The 27,385-nt window shown below is 40.9% G+C and overlaps 1 protein-coding gene across 1 annotated transcript in view; it reads left to right on the top strand.

Moving 5' to 3' along the window:
• Positions 1–27,385, top strand: part of lpgat1 (lysophosphatidylglycerol acyltransferase 1) — a 71,337-nt gene that overhangs the window by 17,631 nt on the left and 26,321 nt on the right. Inside the window, exons 4-7 of the mRNA XM_072265177.1 lie at positions 4,684–4,802; positions 10,349–10,444; positions 16,214–16,481; positions 25,875–26,001. Coding sequence (XP_072121278.1) covers positions 4,684–4,802; positions 10,349–10,444; positions 16,214–16,481; positions 25,875–26,001 — 610 coding nt within the window. The remainder of the gene's footprint in view (positions 1–4,683; positions 4,803–10,348; positions 10,445–16,213; positions 16,482–25,874; positions 26,002–27,385) is intronic.

The raw sequence follows: 27,385 nt of genomic DNA, 5'->3' as shown, positions 1-27,385 counted from the left end.
CACTTGCCCCATTAGTGAACTGTTCTCACAACCTGTGGACTCCTTTCAAAGACTCTTCATCTCATGTTCTTGATATTTATTGCTTATTATTATTTTTTTTCTTTTGTATAGTCTGCTGTCTTTTGCACGTTGGTCGTTTGTCTCCTACTGTGTGCAGTCTTTCATTGATTCTATTATGGTCTTGGATTTACTGAGTGTGCCCACAAGAAATCATATTTCAGGGCTGAATATGATGACATATCAATTATAAATTTTACTTTGAGCTTTTGTTTGCTGACAATTATTCTGCTTCCTGATATTCTGACTTCTGAAATGTAGTAAAGCCACATGTGTTTTCAAAGTTCATAGTATAGCTAACTGTTGAAAAACAAATATAGTTAAATTTCAGCAGACTCTCTCACTTTTGTCAGGATAGGGTACACTACTTAATTTTCATTGTTGCAGCCTTGGAGCTACTGTGGAAAGTTGATGTGATTATAATGTAATGCAAGAATAATAGATTAAATACAATTTTTTTAAAATGTTGCTAATAATAACATCAATTAATGCTGAATTACCAACTACAAAGCAGCAATGATAGTTGTAATAAAAAAAAAAGTCTATCAGTATGATATGAGTATTACAGAGTGGAAAAGCATGAAGGCGGGGGATTAGATTGGATGTTTCCAATCTCTTTTGCTGTGCCTTATTTTTTTCCCCAGGTATATCTTTGCTCCTAGATTCAATGTTGAATAGAAGTTTTTTTATATCATTGATTGCTGTCCCATTATCCTTTTTAACTAGTTTACTATGCTCAACTACAGTTCATAAACTAAGGGATTATTTTTAAAATATGTAATTATGTGCTATGTGCTAATATGGAAATCAGGCATTGTTCAGTCTGATTCAGATTGTTTTGGAAAAACTTGCAGTACAAGAAGCAGCACTGGAAATGCTTGAGTAATTTTTGTTCTGCATGATTTATTTTTGGTGTCGCTTCCTCTTTTCGGTCAATGAATTCTGTCTGCTGTCTCTTTAAATGCAGACAATAGCAGGACCCTGACTGCTTGTAACAGTGAGATGACCTTCAAGCTGTGAAAGACGGCTATGATGTTAGTAGTCTGCTACTAGGTTGTGTTGGAGCCTGTTTTTCTTTATTTTATAATTAACTTCCAGAACTTGTGATGTATTGATACAGTAATCTAATCAGTTGTGTATATTCTAGAGTCCAGCCAAAGGGCTGCAACTGGAGAACTGCATAGTTTATCTCCACGGAGCAAATTGATTTGCTGACTTCTCCATACTCATAGTAGTGGGTTACGTTGCACATTCTATTCTTTCCTTCCAACACCACTCATTCCAGTCTTGGCCTTTGCTTGTAATAGACATTTAGTCTAGCTCCTGACACTAATTCCTTCAAACAACAAATGTTCTGATAGTTGGTTCACGAAAGGACATATTGCAGTTTATAGTTCATTTTTTAAAAAAATTTAAGAACTGCATACAATTACATTCAGCATCTGCGGTGCAGTCTGACCCGTAGGAATGGCATGGTTCAGTGAGATGTCCCTTCAGTCAGATATCCCTTTTGCCTTTTGATACGCCTCTTGATGGAACTTCAGAGACGTGGTGTCATGGACCTTTTATAGCATAGAGCAGGCCTTCCGTCCCACCAACTCTATGTCGCTCAATGTACTGGAATCTCATTTACCAATTAGCTCTGTAGCCTTCAATGCCTTAGCAATTCAGGTGTTAGTCAAGATGATTCTGAAATTAATTATTTTATCACTCTAACTGAAATAACCTTTTAATTAAGATTTACATTATGGGGCTGGATGACCTTCAGGAATTTGCGGTAAGTGACATGAGCAATTTTTACATCTGATCACAAGAGTATACTGAGAAATGAGTTTAAGTTGATTCCAAGGTCGGTTCTTAATGTACGTTGAGCTACACAACTTGTCCTTCTGTAAGATGGACATTTCCTGCAGCTCAGCCTATGAATTGCCTGAAGGACATTACAAAGACACATTCGTTTTCATAGCTTAATCACTCAACAAACCTCGAGCATAAAGAGTAAAGGTTTGTGCATTTGTTTTTATGTGCTTTAAAATAGTTTTTGTTTGAAATTTCAGCCACCTTAGTCCTTTATGTACCAAAATCTTTATTTTAACTGAATTTTGAATTTAGCATCTTTTGTCTTTGAGTTCTTCACGACAACTCAGGCTATTCAATGTTGCTGGGTGGTGAAGGTCTGGTATGGTTGATATTGGGAAAGAGCCGTAGATTACGTTGTGGGTAGCTTTCTTTGAAGTCAGTGAGGAGTGCTTTCATTGCACTGCTGGCTTTCCTCAAACCAATTCCCCGCACAATAATTTTCAGAAAAAAAAGACCCAACTTCCCCTCCTGTAGCCAGACAGGATATTTTTATGATATGGCACAAGGTCAGTAGTTCTATATTTCACATTTGGTCTCCTTTTGTTTGTTTGGGATTGGGCCTAAGTAAAAGGAGCAGGTATGTGTTTTGGGCCAAGTCCATGGCAGAATTTTCTACTTGGACCAAAATCTTCCACACATTGAGACATCTTCAAGGACAATATGTACTTCTGTTTTGATTATGTAATTTATGGCTCCTCTGATGATTGGTACTTGCAGTACTTGGCTTATCCATGAATTGGCTTCATGTGCATTTACCCATGTAGGGTTTATTAAAAACAGCCAAAATCATTCCAGTGATTCCTTTGCTCATCTTAATTAATTTACTTGGCATTTTTTTTTGTTTGATTCATTATTCCATGAAGGTCATCAGACAACATGTCAAGAAACGTGCCTGAGTAGGTCTTCAGGAAAATATAAGGCCCCTACTTGGAACCAAAAGTTACATTCCTGTATATAATTTTACAAAAACAAATGCAGTGTATATTTGTACATGACCCTTGCTATAGCAGCTGCAGTCACAATGGGTATGAAGGAGGTTCAGGGTTTCTGTGAATAGTGTATGCTGTGAGTTCAGGTTAGTAAGTGAGTGAGTCTCGGAAGGGGCAGGAAGTGTAGTAAACTTGAAGGGTGTGGCACTCTCAAACTTAGAGGTTAGCCGTAGAGGTTGGTGAGAGTGTCTGACATAAATAAGTGCTTTGAGTGAGTTCCAGACACGTGCAGGTGGAAATCCTGGATGAGCTGCCCATAATTTTCCAGTACTCTTATATGGTGGTAACAAATGACTGGGAAGTAACAAAAGTTACACACATTTGCCCACCAGTTAAGTTTTGTTGCAGTGATAATTCTAGAAATGATAATCGGGAGAAAACAAAATTGCGTTAATGAAGGAAAACTGGTGCAGATTTGTGAAACTTCTGTGGAACATGTTCCTGCTGATAGCATCTTCTATCACAACATTTGTGAGCAGTAAGCAACTATCAACAATCAAAGAGATACTTTAGAGTTACAGATTTAGCAAGAATTGTCTAAAATTTATCATGACTTAGTTTTCACCTCTTCAAAGCAAGTTGGAATCATTTCATTGGTGACCTTGAAAAGTGTTACCACCCTGCAACTTTAAACAAAGAAACAGTGTTTTTACTGTAATCTCTCGTTCCTGTCAGTTTTCCTCTCACACAGGATATTTCACTAGGTGGGTGCTTGTGAGAAAAATAAAATGCTTAGAAAAATATATAAAACCTTTGCAGAGAGTCAGGAATTTGAGGAGAATTGGTATGTCACCAATGACACTCAAGTTTCTGCAGATGTACCATGGAGAGCTTTCTAACTGGTTGCTTCACTGTCTGTTGTGGAGAGGCCACTGGACAGGATTGGAAAGGGGGGCAGAAACTTGTAAGCTCAGCCAACTCCATCCTGGGGATTAGCCTCCCCAGGATCCAGAACACCTTCAAAAAGTGAAGCCTCAGAAAGGTGGCATTTTATCATTAAGGACTCCAATCACCCCGGACATGCCCTCTTCTCGTTGCTATCACCAAGGAGAAGGTTCAGGAACCTGAAGACACTCGATGTTTCAGGAACAGCTTCTTCCCCCTCAGCCATCAGGTTTCTGAATGCACAGTGAATCTATGTGCACTACCTCACTTTTCTTTGTTCTCTTTCTGCAGTACCTGTTTAATTTAATTTTTATATACTTGTAATTCATAGTTTTTATTTTTACATATTGCAATGTACTGCTGCAAAACAACAAATTTCATGACGTGCCAGTGACATTAAACCTGATTGTGATACCAGGGGGCCAGCCTGCATCTGTGGAGAAGCGTAAACAGTGGGAGTTTTGGGGTGAGACCCTTCCTCAGGACCTAATGTCTTACAGTCCTGAAGAAGGGTCTCAGCCCAAAACATCAACTGTTTACTCTTTTCTCTTTGCTGCCTGGCCTGCTGAGTTTCTCCAGCATTTTGTGTGCGTGTGTTGCTTGGATTTCCAGCATCTGCGGATTTTCTTGTCTCTGGTTTTGATGGCCTGTTATCACATCGTGTGCTGCAGTCAGTGTCATTTAGAAGGAAACCAGTGCGTTGGAGGAACGCAAGTCCAAGTGAAATCATGTTTACCGAACTGAAACATGATGAATTCTTTTCCTCAACTGCTTGTTTGAAGAATCATTGACAAGGTTAGGCAGAGAGAAGTGAGAACACTGTATGACTTGTCTAGATTGAATGGTCACTTTTCTGTGGACATTTTTTGCTACAAGTTTCTTTCTTTCCTAGTGGTTGAATGGGGAGATGATGTAAAATCAGTTACCGAAGATGAAACGGTAGTCTTGGTGAACCATCAGGCGACAGGTGATGTCTGCACCCTCATGATGTGCCTGCAAGACAAAGGAACGGTAAGGTTCTAAACCCATTTCTGTGAGCTCGTCAATGATTCTGGACTAGTTCCTGAGGATTGGAGGGTGGCTAATGTAACTCCACTTTTTAAAAAAGGAGGGAGAGAGAAACCGGGGAATTATAGACCGGTTAGCCTAACGTCGGTGGTGGGGAAACTGCTGGAGTCAGTTATCAAGGATGTGATAACAGCACATTTGGAAAGCGGTGAAATGATCGGACAAAGTCAGCATGGATTTGTGAAAGGAAAATCATGTCTGACGAATCTCATAGAATTTTTTGAGGATGTAACTAGTAGAGTGGATAGGGGAGAACCAGTGGATGTGGTATATTTGGATTTTCAGAAGGCTTTTGACAAGGTCCCACACAGGAGATTAGTGTGCAAACTTAAAGCACACGGTATTGCGGGTAAGGTATTGGTGTGGGTGGAGAGTTGGTTAGCAGACAGGAAGCAAAGAGTGGGAATAAACGGGACCTTTTCAGAATGGCAGGCGGTGACTAGTGGGGTACCGCAAGGCTCAGTGCTGGGACCTCAGTTGTTTACAATATATATTAATGACTTGGATGAGGGAATTAAATGCAGCATCTCCAAGTTTGCGGATGACACGAAGCTGGGTGGCAGTGTTAGCTGTGAGGAGGATGCAGAGTGACTTGGATAGGTTGGGTGAGTGGGCAAATTCATGGCAGATGCAATTTAATGTGGATAAATGTGAAGTTATCCACTTTGGTGGCAAAAATAGGAAAACAGATTATTATCTGAATGGTGGCCGATTAGGAAAAGGGGAGGTGCAACGAGACCTGGGTGTCATTATACACCAGTCATTGAAAGTGGGCATGCAGGTACAGCAGGCGGTGAAAAAGGCGAATGGTATGCTGGCATTTATAGCAAGAGGATTCGAGTACAGGAGCAGGGAGGTACTACTGCAGTTGTACAAGGCCTTGGTGAGACCACACCTGGAGTATTGTGTGCAGTTTTGGTCCCCTAATCTGAGGAAAGACATCCTTGCCATAGAGGGAGTACAAAGAAGGTTCACCAAATTGATTCCTGGATGGCAGGACTTTCATATGAAGAAAGACTGGATGAACTGGGCTTGTACTCGTTGGAATTTAGAAGATTGAGGGGGGATCTGATTGAAACGTATAAGATCCTAAAGGGATTGGACAGGCTAGATGCAGGAAGATTGTTCCCGATGTTGGGGAAGTCCAGAACGAGGGGCCACAGTTTGAGGATAGAGGGGAAGCCTTTTAGGACCGAGATTAGGAAAAACTTCTTCACACAGAGAGTGGTGAATCTGTGGAATTCTCTGCCACAGGAAACAGTTGAGGCCAGTTCATTGGCTATATTTAAGAGGGAGTTAGATATGGCCCTTGTGGCTATGGGGATCAGGGGGTATGGAGGGAAGGCTGGGGCGGTGTTCCGAGTTGGATGATCAGCCATGATCATAATAAATGGCGGTGCAGGCTCGAAGGGCCGAATGGCCTGCACCTATTTTCTGTGTATGTTTCTATTCCTGCTCGTATTATACCGCAATGTCGTCCTTTTTAGTTTGCCTCCATAAAATTCTTGACCATGATTCTCAAAGGCAGCACAAACACAGATTGTTGTTGCTTTACATAAAGTCATAGTCACAGCGAAGAGTTTCCCTCATGGATTTCCCTTAAATATTTTACCCTTAACCTATGACCCCTAGTTCTAGTTTCACCCAACCACAGTGGGAAATGCCTTCTTGCATTTACCCTATCTATGTCTCTCATAATTTTCAAATCTCCCCCTCATTTCCCTGCACTCAAGGGAATAAAGTCGAAACGTGTTCAACCTTTCCTGATAACTCAGGTTCTCAAGTCCTGGCAACATCCTTGTAAAATTTCTCTGTACGCTTTCAAATTTGTTTACATCTTTTCTGTAGGCTGGTGACCAAAACTGCACACAATATTCCACATTCAGCCTTACCAAACTGGTCTACAATTTCAAATAACATCCTAACTCCTGTACTCAATACAGTGATTTATGAGGCTAATGTGCCAAGAGCCCTCTTCATGACCCTATTTATCTGTGACACTATGTTCAAGGAATTATGGACCTCTATTCCCAGATACCTTTGTTCTACCGTTTCTCTAGTCCCCTAGCGCTCACCGTTCAAGTCCTATCCTGGTTGGTCATGCCGAAGTGCAACACCTCACACTTGTCTGCATTAAACTCCCATCTGCCATTTTTCAGCCCGATTTTTTTTTTTTTTTTTAAATTAATTTATTTTTTTTCCTCTGGCTGGTCCAGATCCCGCTGCAAGTTTTGGTAGTTTTCCTAGCATCCACTACACCCCCAGTCTTGGTGTCATCCACAAATTTGCTGATCCTGTTTACCGCATTATCATCCAGATGATTGATATAGATGACAAACAACTAACCCAGCACTAACCCCTGTGGGGCACCGCTAGTCACAGGCCTCCAGTCAGAGAGACAACCATCTACTGCCACTCTGGCTTCTGCCACAAAGCCAATGTCTAATCTAGTTTACTACCTCATCCTGAATGTTCTTGACCAATCTCCCATGCAGGACTTCAACAAAGGCCTTGCTGAAGTCCATGTAGACAACATCCCCTGCCTTTCCTTCATCAACCTTCCTGGTAACTTCCTCAAAAAACTTCTATAATATTGGTTAGACATGACCCGCCATGCACAATGCCATGTTGACTGTCCCTAATCAGGCCCTGTCTATCCAAATACTTGTATATCTGGTTCCACAGAATGCCTTGCAATAGCTTACCTGCTACTGACTTTAGGCTCACTGGCCTAAAGTTTCCCAACTTATTCTTGGTTCCTTTCTGGACAATGGAACAACATTAGCAATCCTTCAGTCCTCCAGCACCTGACCTGTGGCAAAGGATGTTTTAATTACCTCTGCCAAAGCCCCTGCAATTTCTGCATTAGCTTTCCACAAGGTCTGAGGTGTATAAAAAGTATATCTTCTACTTTTAGTCAGTGTTTTTTTTTGTTAAAGACTTCACCTTGTTATGTAATTGCATTAAGTTTTTCTGGGTTCTCCATTGCTTAAGTTTTATCCTCGGATATGACCTGTAAATCTCAGTGGTGGAAGTATTTTAATGCTCGGTGAAGCATCAGGTTAGTTAACTTGACACTGCCTTTCCTGTTCATTTAAGCTGCTTTGTTGAAAAGCTGCTGAATGTTAGAGTAACTGATGAAATTGCTTTTCAGGATGGGTTTTTCATGAGAATTTTTCGTGATCATTGAACAAGAGGTTTAACATAGTTAAATATCACATTATATTGTTTCCTGTTACTCTTAAGTTCCAATCTATGGCCAACTTTTCACAATTGTCACGAGGATGATTCCGGGAATGACGGGGTTAACGTATGAGGAGCATTTGACATCTTTGGGCCTGTACTCACTGGAGTATAGTAGAATGTGTGGGGACCTCATTGAAACCTTCCGAATATTGAAAGGACGAGCAACACTGCATGTGGAGAGGATGTTTCCTCTGGTGGGGGTACCCAGAACTAGAGCACACAGCCTCAAAATTGAGGGGCAGCCATTTAGAACAGAAGTAAGGAGGATTTTTTTTTTAGCCAATGAGTGGTGAATCTGTTTAATGGTCTGCTACCAACTGCTGTGGAGACCAAGTCCATGGATATATTCAAAGCGGAAGTTGATAGATTCCTGATTGATTGGGGCATCAGGGGATGTAGAGAGAGGGCAGGTGTGTGGGGTTGAATGGGATCCGGGATCAGCCATGATGAAATGGTGGAGCAGACTCAATGGGCTGAATGGCCTAATTCTGCTCCTGTGTTTTATAGTCTTGTGGTCTAATTCTTTTGGCAGGCTGCATTAACAATGACCATATAATCTCCAGCAAAAATTATCAGTATTTACAAGAGAATGTATTGATCTTCACTCTTGCTTGTGCATCCTTTTAATTGTTGTTGTTGAATGAAGTGAAACATTATTTACTGTAAGTCTGGGAAATCAATTTGATGTGCAATAATAACAGGACCGTTCCGTCTGGTGTTTTTTCATGCTTGTGTTACTTCACTCTTAAAGCTAACAAGAAAGCTTACCAAGTTATCCCCACAAAAGATCCGATTTTTCTAAAGTTTCAACATTGCAGTCAAGGATTAATTGGCACATATGACTGGATGAGATTTATTGGTGAAGATTACCACAAGTGCAAAGAACTAGCCCTTTCCAACAAGATGGACTCTGAGCCCCTCTCACTGATGTTCAAGTTGGCAGCTTCTGTGTAATCTGCTACAATTAATAAAGTGGCATGTCAGCATTGACTTTGAAGTTAACTTGATGAATCATGTGTTTATTGTAACAGGCTGGGTATTCTGTGTGAATGCATCAGCACATAACAACCCAAAGGGTGTCTGGATTCTTCATCATATACAAGATCAGATGGGTGAGGAATATTGGCCACTTGTCGGAGAGTGTATCACTGCCTTTCAAAATGTAGAACCAGTCAGGTTCAGGTTTATCATCACTGATTTGTACGGTGTGAAATCTGTTGTCTTTGCGAGATCAGTAAATGTGAACAAAATAAGTATTTATATAGTGGAGATTGGATGGATTGGATTTACCTTGCATTTTGACGGTCAAACACACCTGATTAATGGCATATTATCAGATAAATGCCATTGTTAAGAGGTACTGTACTTAAATTGAGTTTGTCATGCACCAAGAAAACAGACCCTTTAACTCACTGAGTCCTCACTTATTACCAAGCACCTCCATTTTATGTAATCCTACTTTAGTCTCCTCACATTCTCAATAACTGCCCTTATATTTTTTCTCGCCCTCTTGCCCTTCCAATTTTGATATAAGCAATGTCTTTCTACTCTTCATTGTTTTCTAGAGCATTAAAACCTTTTGGCTTCCTCAATAATTCTCCTCTTTCCATTTAATTTCCAGACTAGTATTTTTAGATTAACTTTGTCTTGCTGGAAGTATATCACCAGATTAGACCAGCTGGAATGTGAGAAGGGTTTTGGTAAAACAAAAAATACCAGAAATATTGAACGGGACATTATCAACATGGAGTAAAACACCATTCCTTATTAGATGAAACCCAGTTTTCAGTAGTTACAAAGTTGGGGAAAGGTTGGGTTTTTAAAAAAAAAAAGACAAAGTTTAAAAAAAAGACAAAATGGCTGATCTGAAAAGTAATGGAAGGTGAAAAAGGGTTTTTTTTTGACAGCATAATCAATGGTGCTAGTGAACGGACATGCGGTGGTAGAACAAGAAACAGGCTTTGTTTCTAGAGGTGCCAGTGGGAAAACTTAAACTATCCTTTGGGACTGCATATGATTTATATAGGAAAATACATTAGAAGTGGTTGCTGTTGAGCAAGTAAATAGATTGTTGCATTTATCCTCATAGGATTCCTAATTAGTTTACACTTTCAAAGTAGCTCCTTCTGGGAACTTTAAACCCTTTGTCCCAATATCCTCTGATTTACTGACTATTTCCAGCAATTGTCCTCCACAGCCATTATTTTGTGATACTGAACTGTCTGTTTTTCTTCATCCAACAGGTAGTTTGCCACATGATGTGGCTAATGGAATATATTTTTAAGTTTACAAACTTTGGTATCGTTTCACTCATCCATGGGGACTTCTTTATTAAGCAGGTGAGAGAAATACGTCTCTTGTTAATTAGTTGCACAAATGTTTATGGTTATTCGAAGTTTTAAATAAAGAGCCTCTCCTCACTGTGGAGCATTTTGCTTGTACAGTTATGAAAATTATACTGGAATATGTGTAATAAGAGTTATAAAGTTATGTAGATTGGTGAATGCACTCCTGCATCAGATAAACTTAAGCTTGTACTATTAAGCTGCAAGGTCTATCCACGAGAAAGACTGAAATCTGGTCACTGAACCCCTGTCCAACACGACCTGACTTATTTATTGGATTTGGGTCGGGTACTAAGCAGTTCGGAAGTGCTCATGTATAGACTGGTCATGATTATGTCAGATTTATGGTGCCATCAAAATATCTATTCCAGCTGACCTGCTGAGTATTTACATCATTTCCATTTTGTCTTGTAAATTAACAGTTTTTATTTGAACTAAAATACTGTCATTATGATGGATGACTAACTGTGGATACGTGTTTGTATCATTAATTGGCAACCACATCATCTTACACAGACGCAAGAGACTGCAGGTGTTACATTTGGATTAGAACAACAAGCAGGTGGAAACTCCAGAGATCAGGCTACATCTATGAAGGGAAATGGACAGTTGATCAGTATCCATCATCTGGAAGTCCAGCTCAGATGAGTGGTCTCATCCCAATCTGTTGACTGTCCATTTCCTTCCACAGATGCTGCCTGACCCAATTGAGCTGCTTCAACAGCCCACTTTCATTATCCACACTATTTTATATTTCTGAACCAGATTGTCCTTGAACACATGCAGCTGACCAGTTATTTTTAAAATGTAGCAAATGATGTTATTCAGGGAAAATGATCAACTTGAACTTCCCTTATACAATGTTTTCAACGCTTGCATCCTCCAAATCTTAAATTTCATTGTAACATTCAAAGCAATTAGACTTCAAATTCTTCATAGTTCCTAACTTATTGAAGGAGTGAAAGCATCTCATTTTAACTCCTGGCCGTTTCTGGCATTTCCAAACCTGAATCTTGAAACCTCTGAGCAAGATAGAAGTTGGTGGAAATTTGAAGTATAAAAATAATTATAAAAAGGAGCTGTAAGCAATTGGTAAGTCAAGGAACTTCTCAGGCTAATAATAGGAATTCTGCAGATGCTGGAAATTCAAGCAACACACATCAAAGTTGCTGGTTTACTCTTAATAATTTCTCCTTTGGCTCCTCCCACTTCCTCCAAACTAAAGGTGTAGCTACGGGCACCCGTATGGGTCCTAGCTATGCCTGCCTTTTTGTTGGCTTTGTGGAACAATCTATGTTCCGTGCCTATTCTGGTATCTGTCCCCCACTTTTCCTTCGCTACATCGACGACTGCATTGGCGCTGCTTCCTGCACGCATGCTGAGCTCGTTGACTTTATTAACTTTGCCTCCAACTTTCACCCTGCCCTCAAGTTTACCTGGTCCATTTCCGACACTTCCCTCCCCTTTCTAGATCTTTCTGTCTCTATCTCTGGAGACAGCTTATCCACTGATGTCTACTATAAGCCTACTGACTCTCACAGCTATCTGGACTATTCCTCTTCTCACCCTGTCTCTTGCAAAAATGCCATCCCCTTCTCGCAATTCCTCCGTCTCCACCGCATCTGCTCTCAGGATGAGGCTTTTCATTCCAGGACAAGGGAGATGTCCTCCTTTTTTAAAGAAAGGGGGCTTCCCTTCCTCCACTATCAACTCTGCTCTCAAACGCATCTCCCCCATTTCACATACATCTGCTCTCACTCCATCCTCCCACCACCCCACTAGGGATAGGGTTCCCCTGGTCCTCACCTACCACCCCACCAGCCTCCGGGTCCAACATATTATTCTCCGTAACTTCCGCCACCTCCAACGGGATCTCACCACTAAGCACATCTTTCCCTCCCCCAATCTCTCTGCTTTCCGCAGGGATCGCTCCCTATGCGACTCCCTTGTCCATTCGTCCCCCCCATCCCTCCCCACTGATCTCCCTCCTGGCACTTATCCTTGTAAGCAGAACAAGTGTTACACATGACATGACCTTACACTTCCTCCCTTACCACCATTCAGGGCCCCAGACAGTCCTTCCAAGTGAGGCGACACTTCACCTGTGAGTAGGCTGGGGTGATATACTGCGTCCGGTGCTCCCGATGTGGCCTTCTATATATTGGCGAGACCTGACGCAGACTGGGAGACCACTTTGCTGAACACCTGCGCTCTGTCCGCCAGAGAAAACAGGATCTCCCAGTGGCCACACATTTTAATTCCACATCCCATTCCCATTCTGACATGTCTATCCACTGCCTCCTCTACTGTAAAGATGAAGCCACTCTCAGGTTGGAGGAACAACACCTTATATTCCGTCTGGGTAGCCTCCAACCTGATGGCATGAACATCGATTTCTCTAACTTCCGCTAATGCCCCACCTCCCCCTCATACCCCCTCTGCTATTTATTTTTATACACACATTCTTTCTCTCTCTCTCCTTTTTCTCCCTCTGACTATACCCCTTGCCCATCCTCTGGGTTCCCCCCCCCCCTTGTATTTCTCCCTGGGCCTCCTGTCCCATGATCCTCTCATATCCCCTTTGCCAATCACCTGTCCAGCTCTTGGCTCCATCCCTCCCCCTCTTGTCTTCTCCTATCATTTTGGATCTCCCCCTCCCCCTCCCACTTTCAAATCTCTTACTAGCTCTTCTTTCAGTTAGCCCTGACGAAGGGTCTCTGCCTGAAATGTCGACTGTACCTCTTCCTAGAGATGCTGCCTGGCCTGCTGTGGTCACCAGCAACTTTGATGTGTGGAACTTCTCAGGCTGAAAGGTTTCTTGAATTTTGGCGATGTGAACAAGAGCTGCCGGGTTGTATGTATTCTGCATGATGGTAGGTGATGTTCAGCCGTTAGGTTCATTGTGAAGATGACAAAGGATTTATGGAAGTGGATTTGCATCAGAAAGAAATAGTTGGTTTTCTTTGTTAGTGGAAACATAATTTTGTTGGTGCTTCAATTATAACTGATGGAATAATCATAGTTGAACTGGTGAATATAGAGAAAATACTCTAACCTAATTTCAATCTGAAAATAATGTTATAAAAATATTTGAGAAAGCTGTTGTAAAACCTTCAGATTAGTTTATCTATCATTGTAATTTTCCTCTTAGAATTTTCTTGCTTGCCTCTTCACTGTTAGTAATCAGATTCCCTTAATGCAAGATAAAGGAAGGGCTAAAATCTTAAAATCAGGCCTGGACCAGTCAATAATGGAATCAGGGTTGTGGAAATCTGAGATTTTATCAAAATACAATAGTTATAGAGGCCATTCAAAATTTTCAAGACACAATTGGCGAGCATTTTGTTTGCAATACAAATATATGCAATGTGTTTTGAAGAGTTGGTTAAAAGCACTGAAATACAGATCAATTAACATCAAATAAAATGCTGAAAAGCCAGCAGATGGCCTGTTGTTTTTGACAAAATTAATTGATTCGGCAAGACCTTTACCTAAGCGAATGATTGTTTTCCTTTGTGTTCTCCTGATGACTGATGGTCTCTGGTCAGCATCAAAGTCACATTTACTGTCGTGCAGAACTGCATGGATGTACGCCAGGTGCGGTGGAAAGCTCACTTGCAGCCCCAGCATCACAAGCACGGCATGAGTGATGCCTAATTAAATTCATTAGTAATCAGAATTGTAACTTCCTGATCACAGTTACAATTTCCTTGCTGTCACAGGATGGATCATGCACTGTGAGTGGTGTGATTTGTGTTCTTGTTGATATTTGTAGACTATAGTAAGCTAATGGTAATAAAATATTGTAATTGGGTTCCATCCAAAGTGCATCAAAGAAACTGCTCTTCATTCATTACTCTGCTTCTGCAGTTGTTGGTCTACTGGCTGTTTTGAGCTGGGCCATCTGACCCAAACGTGTTTGTTTTTTGACTGTTTGATGTGGATGTCTAGTCTAAAATATTTCCATTTTGTTTCAGGTCAGTCAGCGTGTTCTTTGTTCAAGTCAGGAGCCTTTCTTTATTACTAAAGTGGATTCTGGTAATTGGGCCAATGGTTAATCAGGGCAGCCATTTATTTGGGACAACTTTTAAAGAACAACATCTAATTGAGAAAATAGACGGGATTCCCTTTGTTTATTTGGGTCACTATGCCACTTAACCGGAGATGTGTGGAACAGTTTCTACCAGTGAGAGTCACGCGTACTTGTCATGGCCATTAGACACCCGTGTTTGGACTGAACAGTTTTTAAATAACATCAGTTGCATGTGTTTGTGTCAAAAAGCAGTGATCTTGGTCACTGACAGTTACAGACAAATAAGCAGGGAGACAATTCAGAACTGTTTTGCTCACTGCGGTTTCAAGTATTCAGGCTTGGAGATGTCAGAAACGGCTGGGAGTGAGAATGAAACGATTTTCTACTTCAAGTTATGAACTATGAAGAGATTGAAGCTATTGACAATCATCTTGAACATTACAATGAAAATGAAGATTTGGAGTATGCAATTTTTGAAAACATGAAGGCAATTCAGGCAGACACTAGGTGTCTGCACTGATATGTTTCTTTACAATCAATCAAAAGAACATAGGGTACACTGGATGAATTTCTCTGTCAATAATTATTAGGAAATAATATGTTTTCTAGTACTGTTGGCGTATTGGTAGTGTTCTATTTGTTCTGTATTTCATTTAAATACATAATTTATTACTCAGTTAAACAGTAGTTTGTCTTTAATATACCTTTTTAACTATTTCCATGAAACTTTGGTTAATTAGAGCAGCTGCTTAATTGGGCCAAAATGTACTGGTCCCACTGTGTCTCAATTAACCGGAATCCACTGTGCTCCACATGTCCTTGGCTTGATGAGTAACAGAGTGTGTGCAACATTTAAAAAGTCATTTTTTTTTTTCTGCCTGTTTGCAAGTTCCTTTTGTGGAGGGGGGGAGATTGTAAGTGCTTGGGTCAGGTTTGGGTTGACTAGCTGGGTTAGGTTTCAGTTTTATCCTTGTGCAGAGCTGTACAGGAGTTGCCTTATCTCCAGCTTTATTGCTCAGCTAGTGCATACTGAACAAAGGTTCAAGCCTCTGCAGAAACTAGAGAATAATATCTTCAGCTGAAGCTGGACCAGGGATGTGTTGCCTCTCATTATTGATCATTTTCATGAGACGCCTGCTACTATTTTGTTGATGCACAGGGAGTACTGTCAAGAAAAAAATAAAGGGAGCATTGCATTTAAAAAAAAAAAATGTGAAAGATTTGAGAAAGATAAAATATGCTAGAATATGGGGAAGTATCTCAAAACACTGAGAACTCAGCGAGTCCAGCAACTACTGTGACAACAAATGGTTTAAGTCGACATTTCGGGTCAACGCTCTGCTTCAGGACTTACGCAGGGTCTCAACCCGAAAGGTTGCTGTGCATCTTTTGCCTTTGTCGCTGCTGCTTGACCCACTGAGTTCCCACTGAAATTTGAGAATTGGGAAGTTCTTGATTTTAATGTTATAAATACAGATTGCTGCTTTGTGTTTGGGATATTAAATTATTGGAATTATTAATAACAGATCTGAGTAATACTGAACTTTGAGGTTTATTTTGGAAGGCTAATGCAAATGGCTTCATCAATCATAGCTGTGATTTTTGCAAGTTTGTACTCTTGTTATTAAGAAATGTCTAAGTTTTACTGGAGGGAAAATTTTTCATGTAATGGAGCCAAATGGCCTCGATTCATTAACTTTCACCTATAAACTCTCTGCTGCACTTTCTAGGGTAAAGCTCACCGTGACAAGCAGCTGATCCTTCTTCGGCAGCACTTAGAAAAGTACTACAGGAGCAGGGGCCGAAAGTGGATTGTATTGTTTCCCGAAGGAGGTTTCCTGCGGAAGAGGCGAGAAACAAGCCAATTATTTGCAAAGAAGAACAACTTGCCATTTCTAAAACACGTGACTCTGCCTCGACAGGGAGCTACTGAAGTGATCTTGCAAACCCTGTGTGCACAGCATGAAAATGGAGCAATTGGTGATGCTAGTGGTCAAGGTATGTATCAAACTGAAGATAGAATCAACATCAATTTCTCTAACTTCCAGTAATTACTTCCCGTCACTTCCCTTACTCTCTTCTTCCATTCCCTTTTCTGGTTACCCTCTTACCCCTTCTCACCTGTCCATCCCTGTGGTTCCCCTCTTCCTCCCTTTTTCTCCTTGGTCCACTGTCCTCTCCTATTAGATTCCTTTGGCTCCTTACCTCATCTGCTGATCACCTTTCAGCTTCTTACTTCATCTCCCCTCCCCACCTATCCACTTCTCCCTGCATGTACTTCTCTCCCCCCATCTTATTCTAGCTCTGCCCCTTTCCTTTCAGTCCAAATGAAATGGTTTGCCCAAAAAAATCAACTGTTTATTCCCTTCCATGGATGCAGCCTGACTTGTCGAGTTCTTCCAGCATTTTGTGTCTGTTGCTGACAATAGCAATAGTTACTTGATGACTGGCTTGCTGTTAGCTGGGTTACAGTCCATGCTATCAGTTGCAGATATTTCATGTAATGTGTTATGCTGGAAAAATAAAATTCTGGGTCCAGCATTAGAAATCATTTTTAGAATGTGGGTAGTGATAATTTTGATATTAAAGGTCCATTTCAGAGAGGAGATTTCAGTCCTGTTGGATAATCTTATCAATGAAGACCTTTCCTTAGATTTATTGAATGGGTTTTTTTTTGTATAGTTGTGATTCAGTGAGGAGGAGGAGATGGATTAATGAGTCAACAATTTTGCACAGGGTAACTTGGAAGTAGTGCTGAAAGTAATTTTAATCCCTCTTCCCCCAAAATGAACTATGGTGGAGAGGGAAGAAGAGGGCAGCAGTTGGATAGCTGCCATTCTCCAAGGGAAAGGGCTGGCCCTATTTAAAATGCTAAAATGATTGTTTGCATAAACTTGTACTCTTTTTGACTAATAATATCTGTAATATTGAACGCCTCTTTGGGAGGGGGTGAGGGAGAGGAGTTGGATGTTTCAACTAAAAAGTCTGTATAGAATTGTATTGTGGAACAGGTCTGGTTTACGTAAGGATTTGCTAAATTTACCTCCTCCCCAATGCTGGAATTTCTACATACCCACCATCTCCCTCCAGCAGTTGCCAATTAACCCACTCAAACAGTACAATCCCACTTGACAAACACAGACTGGTCAGGTTGGTATCGGATGGGGATTCAGTTGCTCACTGTACACTGAAAACTCCATGGCACATCTTGGTAGGTTTCCAAACAACATTGGCTTCCCCTCTTACCAGACTGGCCTTTAGTAATGGTGTTCACTATGCCGTGAGAAGTACTTGTTGGCAATAATGTTTGCAGAAGTTACGGAGAAGTAAAATGGAGGTGAGGTGATTTTGTAAGTTTGAATATAGTGTTTAAAAAGGATATCATCAGGTCATGTGAATGGGACATAATTTGCTGAATGACTTCAAACATTTTAGACTGTATACTGGAGGAAACTTTAAAAATATGAATTGGTTGTGTATACACAAGAAAATATATTTGTACTTGCGTATGAAACTGAGAAAGTGTACAAGTGCTGGTTTCGCATTAGAATAGGTAACTGGAAAGATTCTAAGACAAATTGTTATCAGATTATGAAAAAAATTTGCCACAAATGAATGATAAAGCAGAGACAGTGACTGCATTTAAGATAAATGGATGCATTTCTACAAATAAAATACACTGTGATAATGTGATAAAGATGTATCTGCTGTGATTCTCAAATTGTAGGCATTTGAACATTAGACAATCCAAAACGAAAGGGAGGAAGTTCGATTGCTGTTGAAGTAACAGAGAGTCATGTTCAGCTTGCTTTGACCTGTGCGATGTTACAGCAGCAAGAGCTTTTTGGCTTTCATTGAACAGATTTGACATGCTTCATTTTCTGAATCATAGAGTCGCAGAGCACTACATATAGCTCAGAAACAGGCAACTTTGCTGAATCACAGCATTTCAACCTTACAAGAAAAGACTGGCCTGAAGTAGCCGGAGCTCAAGCTTGAAAGTAAATTCCTTATGTCATCATATACAACTCTGATATTCGGTTTCTTACAGGCATGGCTTGTAAATCCAAGAAGTACAATAGAATCAATGAGATGTCACACCCAGCAGAACAGACGTGCTGCCAATGTGCAAAAGGCAATGAACTGTGTAAATACGAGAGAGAGAGAAAGAAAGAAATAGATTAAAAAGAATCAATCGAGAACACGAGGTGAAGGGTCACTGAGAGTGGGTCCATAGGTTGTGGGAGCAGTTCAGTGACGGGGAGAGTGAAGTTATCCCCTCTGGTTCAAGAGCTTGATGATGGTTGACTGGTAGTAACTGTTCCTGAACTTTGGTGATGGGGGTCCTGAGGCTCCTGTACCACCTTCCTGATGGCAGCAGTGAGAAGAGAGCATGGCCATATTTGTAAGATAGCATACTTGATCAAAGCCTCAATGTCAATCCTACAAATGACATTGTGAAGAAATGTCAAGATGCCAGTCAATCCCCATATTCGGTCAATAGCTACATCTGAGCTATGGCATAAACATAATATTTAAAAAGTATTGCTGACATAATTTTGTCATTTGATAGATAGGACATATAGAGAAGTAGGTACACCCAAGGTGCAGGATGCAGGATATTGGGTGACAGTCAGGAAGGGGAAAGGGGTTAAGGAGCCAGTGCAGAGTACCCCTCGACAACAGGTATATCATTTTGGATACTGTCGGTGTGGGGGGGGTGGAAATGACCTAACAGGAAAGTCTCAGTGGTCAGGTCTCTGGCACTGAGTCAGCGTCAGTGATTCAAATGGGAAGGGGGAAAGAAGAGGCATGTTGTGGTGATAGGGGATCGTTAGGAGGTTCTGTGGGCGAGAACAAGATTCCCAGGGGGTATGTTGTCTCATGGGTGCCAGGGTCCAGGCTATCTCAGATCAAGTCCTGAGCATTCTTAGGTAGGAGTGTGAACAGCTATGTAGGTATCAATGGCCTGGTTAGGATGAGTGACAAGATTCTGCACGGCAAGTTCAGGGAGTTAGGGGCAGGACCTCCAGCGTTGTGATCTCAGGATTGCTACCCATGCCACGTGCTAGTGAGACTAGAACTAGTAAGATTATACAGTTTATTACGTGGCTAGGGAGTTGGTGTAGGAGGGAGGGCGTAAAACTTTCAAATCATTGGTCTCTCTTTGAGGGAAGGTGGGACCTGTAGACAAGGGACTGTTTGCACCTCAGCTAGAGGGGGACTAATATCCTAGCAGGATGGTTTGTTAATGCTGCACGGTGGGGTTTAAACTGAGGTTTCATGGGGATGGGAACCAGAGTGCCAGAGCAGTTAGTGGAGAAGTAGGCTATGGAGGCAATGTTGGTAAGACCTCAGACAAAGTTAGGAATCAAAATTGAGAAGTGTGAATATAGGACTGAAAGTGTTGTATTTGAATGCGCGCAGTATACAGGATAAGGTAGATGACCTTGCAACAGAGTTGCAGATTGGCAGCTATGATGTTGTAGGCATCACAGCTTCATGCCTGAAAGACTATAGCTGGGAGCTTAATATCCAGAGATACACATTGTATTGAAACGATAGGGGGTGGCGATGCTCTGGCAAAAAAATGAAATCAAGTCACTAAAAAGAGATGACATAGGGTCGGAAGGTGATAATCATTGTGGATAGAGCTAAGGAACTGCAAGGGTATAAAGACTTTGGGAGTTGTATGCACCCCACCCCCTGAACAGTAGTAAGGATGTTGCCTACAAATTGCAATGGGAGATGGAAAATGCATGCCAAAATAGGGCAAGGAGGGATACAGGAAGAAGGGAGGACTTTGAGGCTGAGAGGAAAATTGGATCAGCTATGATAAAATGGCAGAGCAATCTCAATGGGCCGTATGGTTTAATTCTGCTCCCACTATCTTACGGTCTTAAAACAAATTTTTCCCCACACCCTCACCCACTGCACTTACAAATTTAAGACTATATTCCATCTTATTTACTGTAAATTCTTCATAATCTCAATGCTTAGCAAGTGTAGTTTATCTCTGTTTGCCCAGTTGAGTGTCAGATAATACAGAAAAAGAAGTTTTACTTATATAAAGTGCATTTCCTTAGATTCTGAAACTAGCATGTTTTGCTATTTTGTCCCAGGGCACAGTCATCTATTTTCTTTCTTTTCTGTGAAGAGAAGAATTAAGTATTAACAATAAATAATAAATCAATTGTTCTGAAAATAATTTTAACTTGGGTTTATGTTCATGACATTCAATCGGCAGTTTTAAATATATTTTGTTAGTAACATCATCGTTTTAGTGTTTTCTGTTCCTGTTCTCACATCTTTGTTTTCTCTATCAGCTGAGGCTCTATCAGGCATCGGTCAGGCCGCATTTGTAGTATTATGAGCAGTTCTGGGCCCCATATCAAAGAAAGCACGTGCCAGCGTTGCAGAGGGTCCAAAGGAGATTTATGAAATGACCGTGTGGTTAATGTACACAGAGTGTTTGTTGGCTCTGTGCCTGTACTCACTGGAGTTTACAAAAATGAAGGGTGATCTCATTGAAACCTATTAAATATTGAAAAGCTTAGAGTGAGTGGATGTAAAGAAGATATTTCCTATATTAGGGGAGTTTAGGACTAGAGGGCACAGCTTCGGAATAGAAAGGTGACCCTTTAGAACAAAGATGAGGAGGATTTTATTTAGCCAGAGGGTGGTGAATCTGTGGAATTTATTGCCACAGACAGCCGTGGAGGCCAAATGCTTGGGTATATTTAAAGCGGAGATGAGTACATAATTAGTAATGGCATTGAAAGTTATTGGGAGAAGGCCAGGTAATAGGGTCGAGTGGGAAAATAAATCTCTGATGATCAAATGACATAACAGACCTGATGGGCCAAATGGCCTAATTGCATTCCAATGTCCTATGGTCCAACACAGGTACATTTTATAAACATGCAACATGAAAAAGTTTCATCTTGTGAGTTTTGCTGCAACACTAAGTTATTGGCATTGATCCTACATTCTGGCCAGTGAATTACCTAAAGACTTGTTTACGTAGTGCAGTATTGAAGAGACTTGGTGATCGCATTAATATTGCGGGATAACTAATTTTACTTTGTCACAGTCTTCAAGTGTCTGCATGGAGGTTTGTGTTACTGTGTCCAATTTCACAAGAAAGCAAGATCTGGTGATGTGGTTTACACCTACATTTGCACAAACAGTGGTTAACAGGAGCAAGTAATGTTGGTGCTGCAAGCGTACCAGATAACAACCACTTCCAACAAGAGAGTGCCTGCCAGATGACCATGGCATCGCCAAATTCCCCACACTCAGCCTCGTGAGGGTCAGAAATTCAGCTGCCCAGCCACGTCAATATCATATGACAACAGGTCGGAGGCTGGGAATCTTGCAGAGAGCCACTTGCCTCCTGACACCCCATGGTCCGAGCTCTGATTGGGATCATGAAGGAGTACTTTCTACCCTCAAGTAACTCAGTGTCATTCAGCAAAAAGCAGCCCCCCCCCCCCACCCCTCGGAATGGTCTGCCCCTAAATTTCACCAAGTAGTCATTACCTCCATCACTGATGCAGGGTGGCTGCATTGTGTATCTGACAAATTGGGCAGCAGTCTCTTGCCTGGACCACTCCTGAAAGCACCTCTCCAACTCGCGTTTTCTGCCACCAAGAAGGACAAGGATACCACCAGCTACAAAGTTGCATACCAACCTGACAATAGTCCTTTATTTTGGCCATGTCCCAGTCATGGAGCTCAGTACCCGGCAGGACAGCGACAGTCCCTCCCTCAGGATGGTTGTAAAGAAAGGCACTGCTGCTTTTTATGCTGCAAACAGAACGCTGCAGCTTGATGCAGCTCAAATGCAGAGGGAAAACCCAAAAATGTGCCTTCTGCGATGACAAATGCAAGACCAAGCTTGCTTGCTTTTTATACAACATCATATAACTGATCAGTAACATATAGTTCATTTTATAGTCACACTGTAGTATAGCACAGGAACAGGCATTCAGCCCATTTTGTCCAACGTGCCCATTTACCCGCACTTGGCTCATATCCCTCTAAACTTTATCCATATATTTATTCAAATATTTTTTAACATTGCTATTGTACTTGCCTCACTACTTTCTCTGACAGCTTATTCCATGTACGTACCGTACCACCCTTTGTATGAAGCAGTTGCCCCTCAGATCCCTTATAAATCTGCATACCCTCTAGATTTTGGTTCCATTTCCCCGAGAATAAGACTGCGTGTATTCACCTTACCAATGCCTTTCATGATTTTATACACCTCAATCACGTCACTTCTCAGTTTCCTGTACTTCACGGAATAAAGTCTAGCCTGCCCATCCCCTCTAATTCAGGGTCTTAAGTTCTGGCAACATCTTTGTAGATTTCCTTTGCCTGCTTTCCAGTTTTTATATATGTGACCAAAACTGTCCCCCGTTTTCTAGGTGCAGCCTCACCAACATCTGTACCACTACAACATAATGTCCAGTCTGTCATACTCATTGCCCTTATTGATGAAGGCCAGCATGAGAAAGGCCTTCTTCACCATCTTGTGTGCTTTTAACAGTTCCCAAAAAAGAGTAAGTGCAAGAATTCTGACTGTAGATCCCTCTGTTCCACAGCATTCACTGTACAAATCCTGCCTTGTCTGACTACCCAAAAATCTACTTACCTGGATTGAATACATTTACCAGTCCTTGGTTCCTTTACCCAACTGAAGACCCGCCTCCCCTTTAATTTTGATATACTTCAAGTTGAAGTTCAATTTTCTTGTCATTCAACCACACACATTTATTCAGCTAAGTGAAAAGTTGTTTCACTTGGGCCAAGGTGTAAAGCATGGGACATCTAGCCACACACAGTACGTATAGTTACAATCCAGCACATGCGGTCACAGAATAATATTAGCACAGGTCCCTGAGTGGCATGTTTGATTAGCTTCAATGCTGTCTGTTAAAGATAAAAATTATTAATGTAAGAACGTTATCTCAAGAAGTTAGTAATTGACTTGTTTTTCTGTTACTGAACTTTACACACTGAACCGTCACGGTGCTGGGAGTGACAGAGGATTACTGAGGAGAGGCTGGTGGCAGGGACATGCTGCAGGGAGGCAGATGGGTTATGGGGGTTGCTATCTGGGAAGAGGCTGGAGATGGGTTTTGGTAATGGAAGGTGAGGAGAAAACTGGAGATTAGAAGGGCGAGAGAAGGCAGAAGATGAGGTAGGCTACAACTTGGGATTTTATTTCACATGCCTGCACCACCAGTAGTAGGGCCCATCTGACAACACAAAGTCGATGAGGTACCACTGACTTGCATTCATGTGACCTCCAATTAGAGAGGTTACAGTAGTAGTTGCTAGTAAATCTTCATAGGGGCCAATCCAGGGAAATAGATGAATGGCGAAATAGAAGGCTTATCCCTTTATTTTGCTCGATGGAAATGCATATTGTCCACTGCCTCTAAGGGTGATGCGAACAAAAACTTTTATGGACTTATATTAAAAGTGTTTGAGACATTTGGCAGTTGCCTGAGACCATGCCTTAAGCCCTTCTGGTTTCTGCCCAAAGACACAATGATTTGTAGGTGATCTCAAAGTGTTGCAGTCAGACAATGGTAAGTGTTGGCAAGCTGGTTAATTGGTTTTGCAGCCAACTGTCCTCTGTTGACATCTGCGTAACACAATTACAGCATTTCATTAGTTGCATTGACTGAGATCATATTTTAGGCATTGAATTTGAACCCACAATTCAGAAAGCTTTACTACTTTTAAATAGACAGACTGAACTACTGAGTAAAACTGAGTTCTGTCACTCTCTAGTATAGCTTGTATGGGTTTTCAAAGCCACTGAGTTGGTACTTTCTGCAGTTCGAACTTTAGAAGGAAAGTCAGCAATTGTATATTTTTAAAAAATGTTATGATGATGCTGACGTTGCTTTCTATTTTCTACATGTAATACAAATTGCTTGATTAAGGGTGCTTGGAAAAGCAGACTAAATATGTACTTGCTCCATGTAACTGCTGCAACAATGTTGTATGCAGAGTGGAGGAATATAATTATACTTTACTGCATTGATTATTATATTACCTGAACAAGTTATGTGGCTATAATAACAGAATATTTTAAAGGAAAGTTACATTTTTCTCCGTGAAACTTTGATTTATAGTTGCAACTTAATTATATTTTTCTTTCTTTTACTAATACCTGGAATATATTAGTGTGGAGGTTATGAAACTACTGTCTTAAATCAGAGATCCTGACTAAGAATAACTTTTAAAATTTTATGCAACACACATAAAAGTTGCTGGTGAACGCAGCAGGCCAGGCAGCATCTCTAGGAAGAGGTGCAGTCGACGTTTCAGTCAGGACCCTTCATCAGGACTCGGCCTGAAACGTCGACTGCACCTCTTCCTAGAGATGCTGCCTGGCCTGCTGCGTTCACCAGCAACTTTTATGTGTGTTGCTTGAATTTCCAGCATCTGCAGAATTCCTGTTGTTTAAAATTTTACCATGGCTTTTTGAGAGTTTGAATTAATTCTAGAAATTTCTGATTTTGTGTTTTCGTATTCTGTGTTTTCGCTCTTTTTTTTGGTTTCCATTTATACAAATTTTTTTTTGGAGTGGGGCCGGGGTTGAAGTTTGTCTTTCTTTGAACAAGTTGGTTCCATGGTTCTTTGTTTTGTGACTGTCTGTGGGAAGACTAATTTCAGAGTTATGTACTGCATATATTGTTTAAAATAAATGTACTTATAATGTAAGATGTTTGAATTGCCATAAAGTAATGTCTTGTGGGGCAAAAGATATATCGCAACTGTATGAAGCAGAGTGGATCGAGCAATAGTTTTTTTTCTTGTTTATCATAATTCTCAAATTCAAAGGTAAGATTACACAAGTATTGATAATGTACTTTAAATATAGAAACTTCTCTTGTCTGTTTTAACACTGGGGTCTCCAGCCCTACACAAATGTGGATTACTTTTCACTAATCTGTGCTGTATCTAATAAAGCCGCTCATAATTGCAATGCTGATATGTCTTTTTCTTAATTGACTAATTTTGGTGTTCTCTGCATCTGGGAAATGGGTAAACTTGACAATCCCCTACAAGCCTTTGCAAGTATTTCAATAAGGAATTTCACAACTAGCATAATTTCCCAACCAAATGAAATAATGTTATTTATACTAACTTAAAGGGCAGAACTCTACACACATAACTTGGCATTTAATGCAGCCAGCTCTGACTATGGTTTGATACAGGCTTAATCATTTTTATTTTGGATAAAAATATCCAGAATACATGAGCATTCCCACTATCTTAGTGATTTCACAAAGACGTGCACAGCAGTAATAATGTAAATTTTCTTGATTTTAAGTTTTTTTTCCTTATCTCTATCTTATGTAGTGGCCAAACACAAAGGTCTCCAGTGGGTCATAGACATTACCATTGCCTATCATAAAGCAAAGCCAATAGACATTCAGACGTGGATCATTGGTTACAGAGAACCAACCATCACACATGTTCACTACAGGTAGGTTCTTCTAATTCAAAACTGTAATGTCATTCAGTTAGCACTTAATAATTGTGGATTGATGAAATATAGGCATCTGTAATTTGGGATGACATGTTTGCTGAGTAGTGTGCAAGGGGAGCCTGTTCAGTGATTCAGTGCTTTATAGAAAACTGACAGACTGTAACCTTTTTAAGAAGGGTATAGATACAAGACCCATTCAGATCATAAAATTGGCATTTGCTTTGGTCGTCTTGACCTAAGAATGTTGAAAAAAATTGTCTTTTGGGGAAGGCAATTTTAATGATACTTGCATACTCTCTTCGGATTGGCAAATAATAGATTTATATTCCAGATAATCCAAATCCACAAGTACATAAAGCAAAACCAGAAAACCAAGCTAGGTTACATTTTTGGAGAGAACCACAGGGCTCAGATTCAAGGTTAATGAACTTGGCAAAGTAAGAAATAAGATATTTTTAACTTTTGGGCGTGGGTTATTAAGAACAATCTGTCCTTTTAGCTTCTTTCACTTACTCCATATCAGAGTGTTACTCTGAATGAATCCAAGCTGTGCCTGCCTTTTTTCGGTACAAGTGGAAGAGTTGCTCTTTCAGCCCTACTCGGGCACTTCTCTCTCGATCCATCGATGGTACATTGATGATCTGTATCAGCTGCTTCCTACTCTTGTATTGAACTTGAAAGTGTCATCACTTTTGCTGACAGTTTCTCTGTAGTCCATCTCCGACTTTCTTTTTTTTTTTTGCATTCTCTATCTCCATCTTGGGGGTAGTGATTAATATCTGCAGGTTTCTGTAGATTTCTTGACAACACCTCCCATCCTGATTCCTGCATAGCATGGACTTGTGTGTTCCGTGTTGTCACCTGCTGCAGCCAGCCGGGCGAGATGCCGGCAGAATGAAAACAAATGTGTGGAAAGCACACTGCTCTTGTACAAGACTAAAGGTGAAGCCCAGCCGGCCAGCTGTCCCAATGACTCTGCTTTCAGGTGTTTGATTGCAAGAAATTAAACCAGATTCCCTGTGTCTGAGACTGAATCAGTGTGAGATGAAGGACTGCAGTGCACTCATCCTGACGGAAACGTATGAGGCGTATGTATCTACATTCATGGGAACTGGAGCGTGAATACTCCGCTAGTGATGACCCACTGTTCCCCTATGGTAGAGTACTTACCGGTGAAGTTGTAGGCTCTTCTATTTACCAAGGGGGTCACTGCTATTGTAATTGTGGCTGTATACATCCCCCACCCCCTCCCTCATGCAAATACTGGGGAAGTGCTGTGTGAACTCTCCGGCACCATCAGAGACTTGCAAACTCACACGCCCCGATCTTTCTTGTTGCTGGCGGCGCCAAACATGTTAACTTAAAAATTGTCCTGCCTAAA

Source organism: Mobula birostris, chromosome 8, assembly GCF_030028105.1.
Source record: "Mobula birostris isolate sMobBir1 chromosome 8, sMobBir1.hap1, whole genome shotgun sequence".
In the NCBI taxonomy this organism is placed as follows: domain Eukaryota; kingdom Metazoa; phylum Chordata; class Chondrichthyes; order Myliobatiformes; family Myliobatidae; genus Mobula; species Mobula birostris.
Note: the sequence above shows the minus strand (reverse complement) of the source record. Positions and strands in the feature narration are given on the sequence as shown.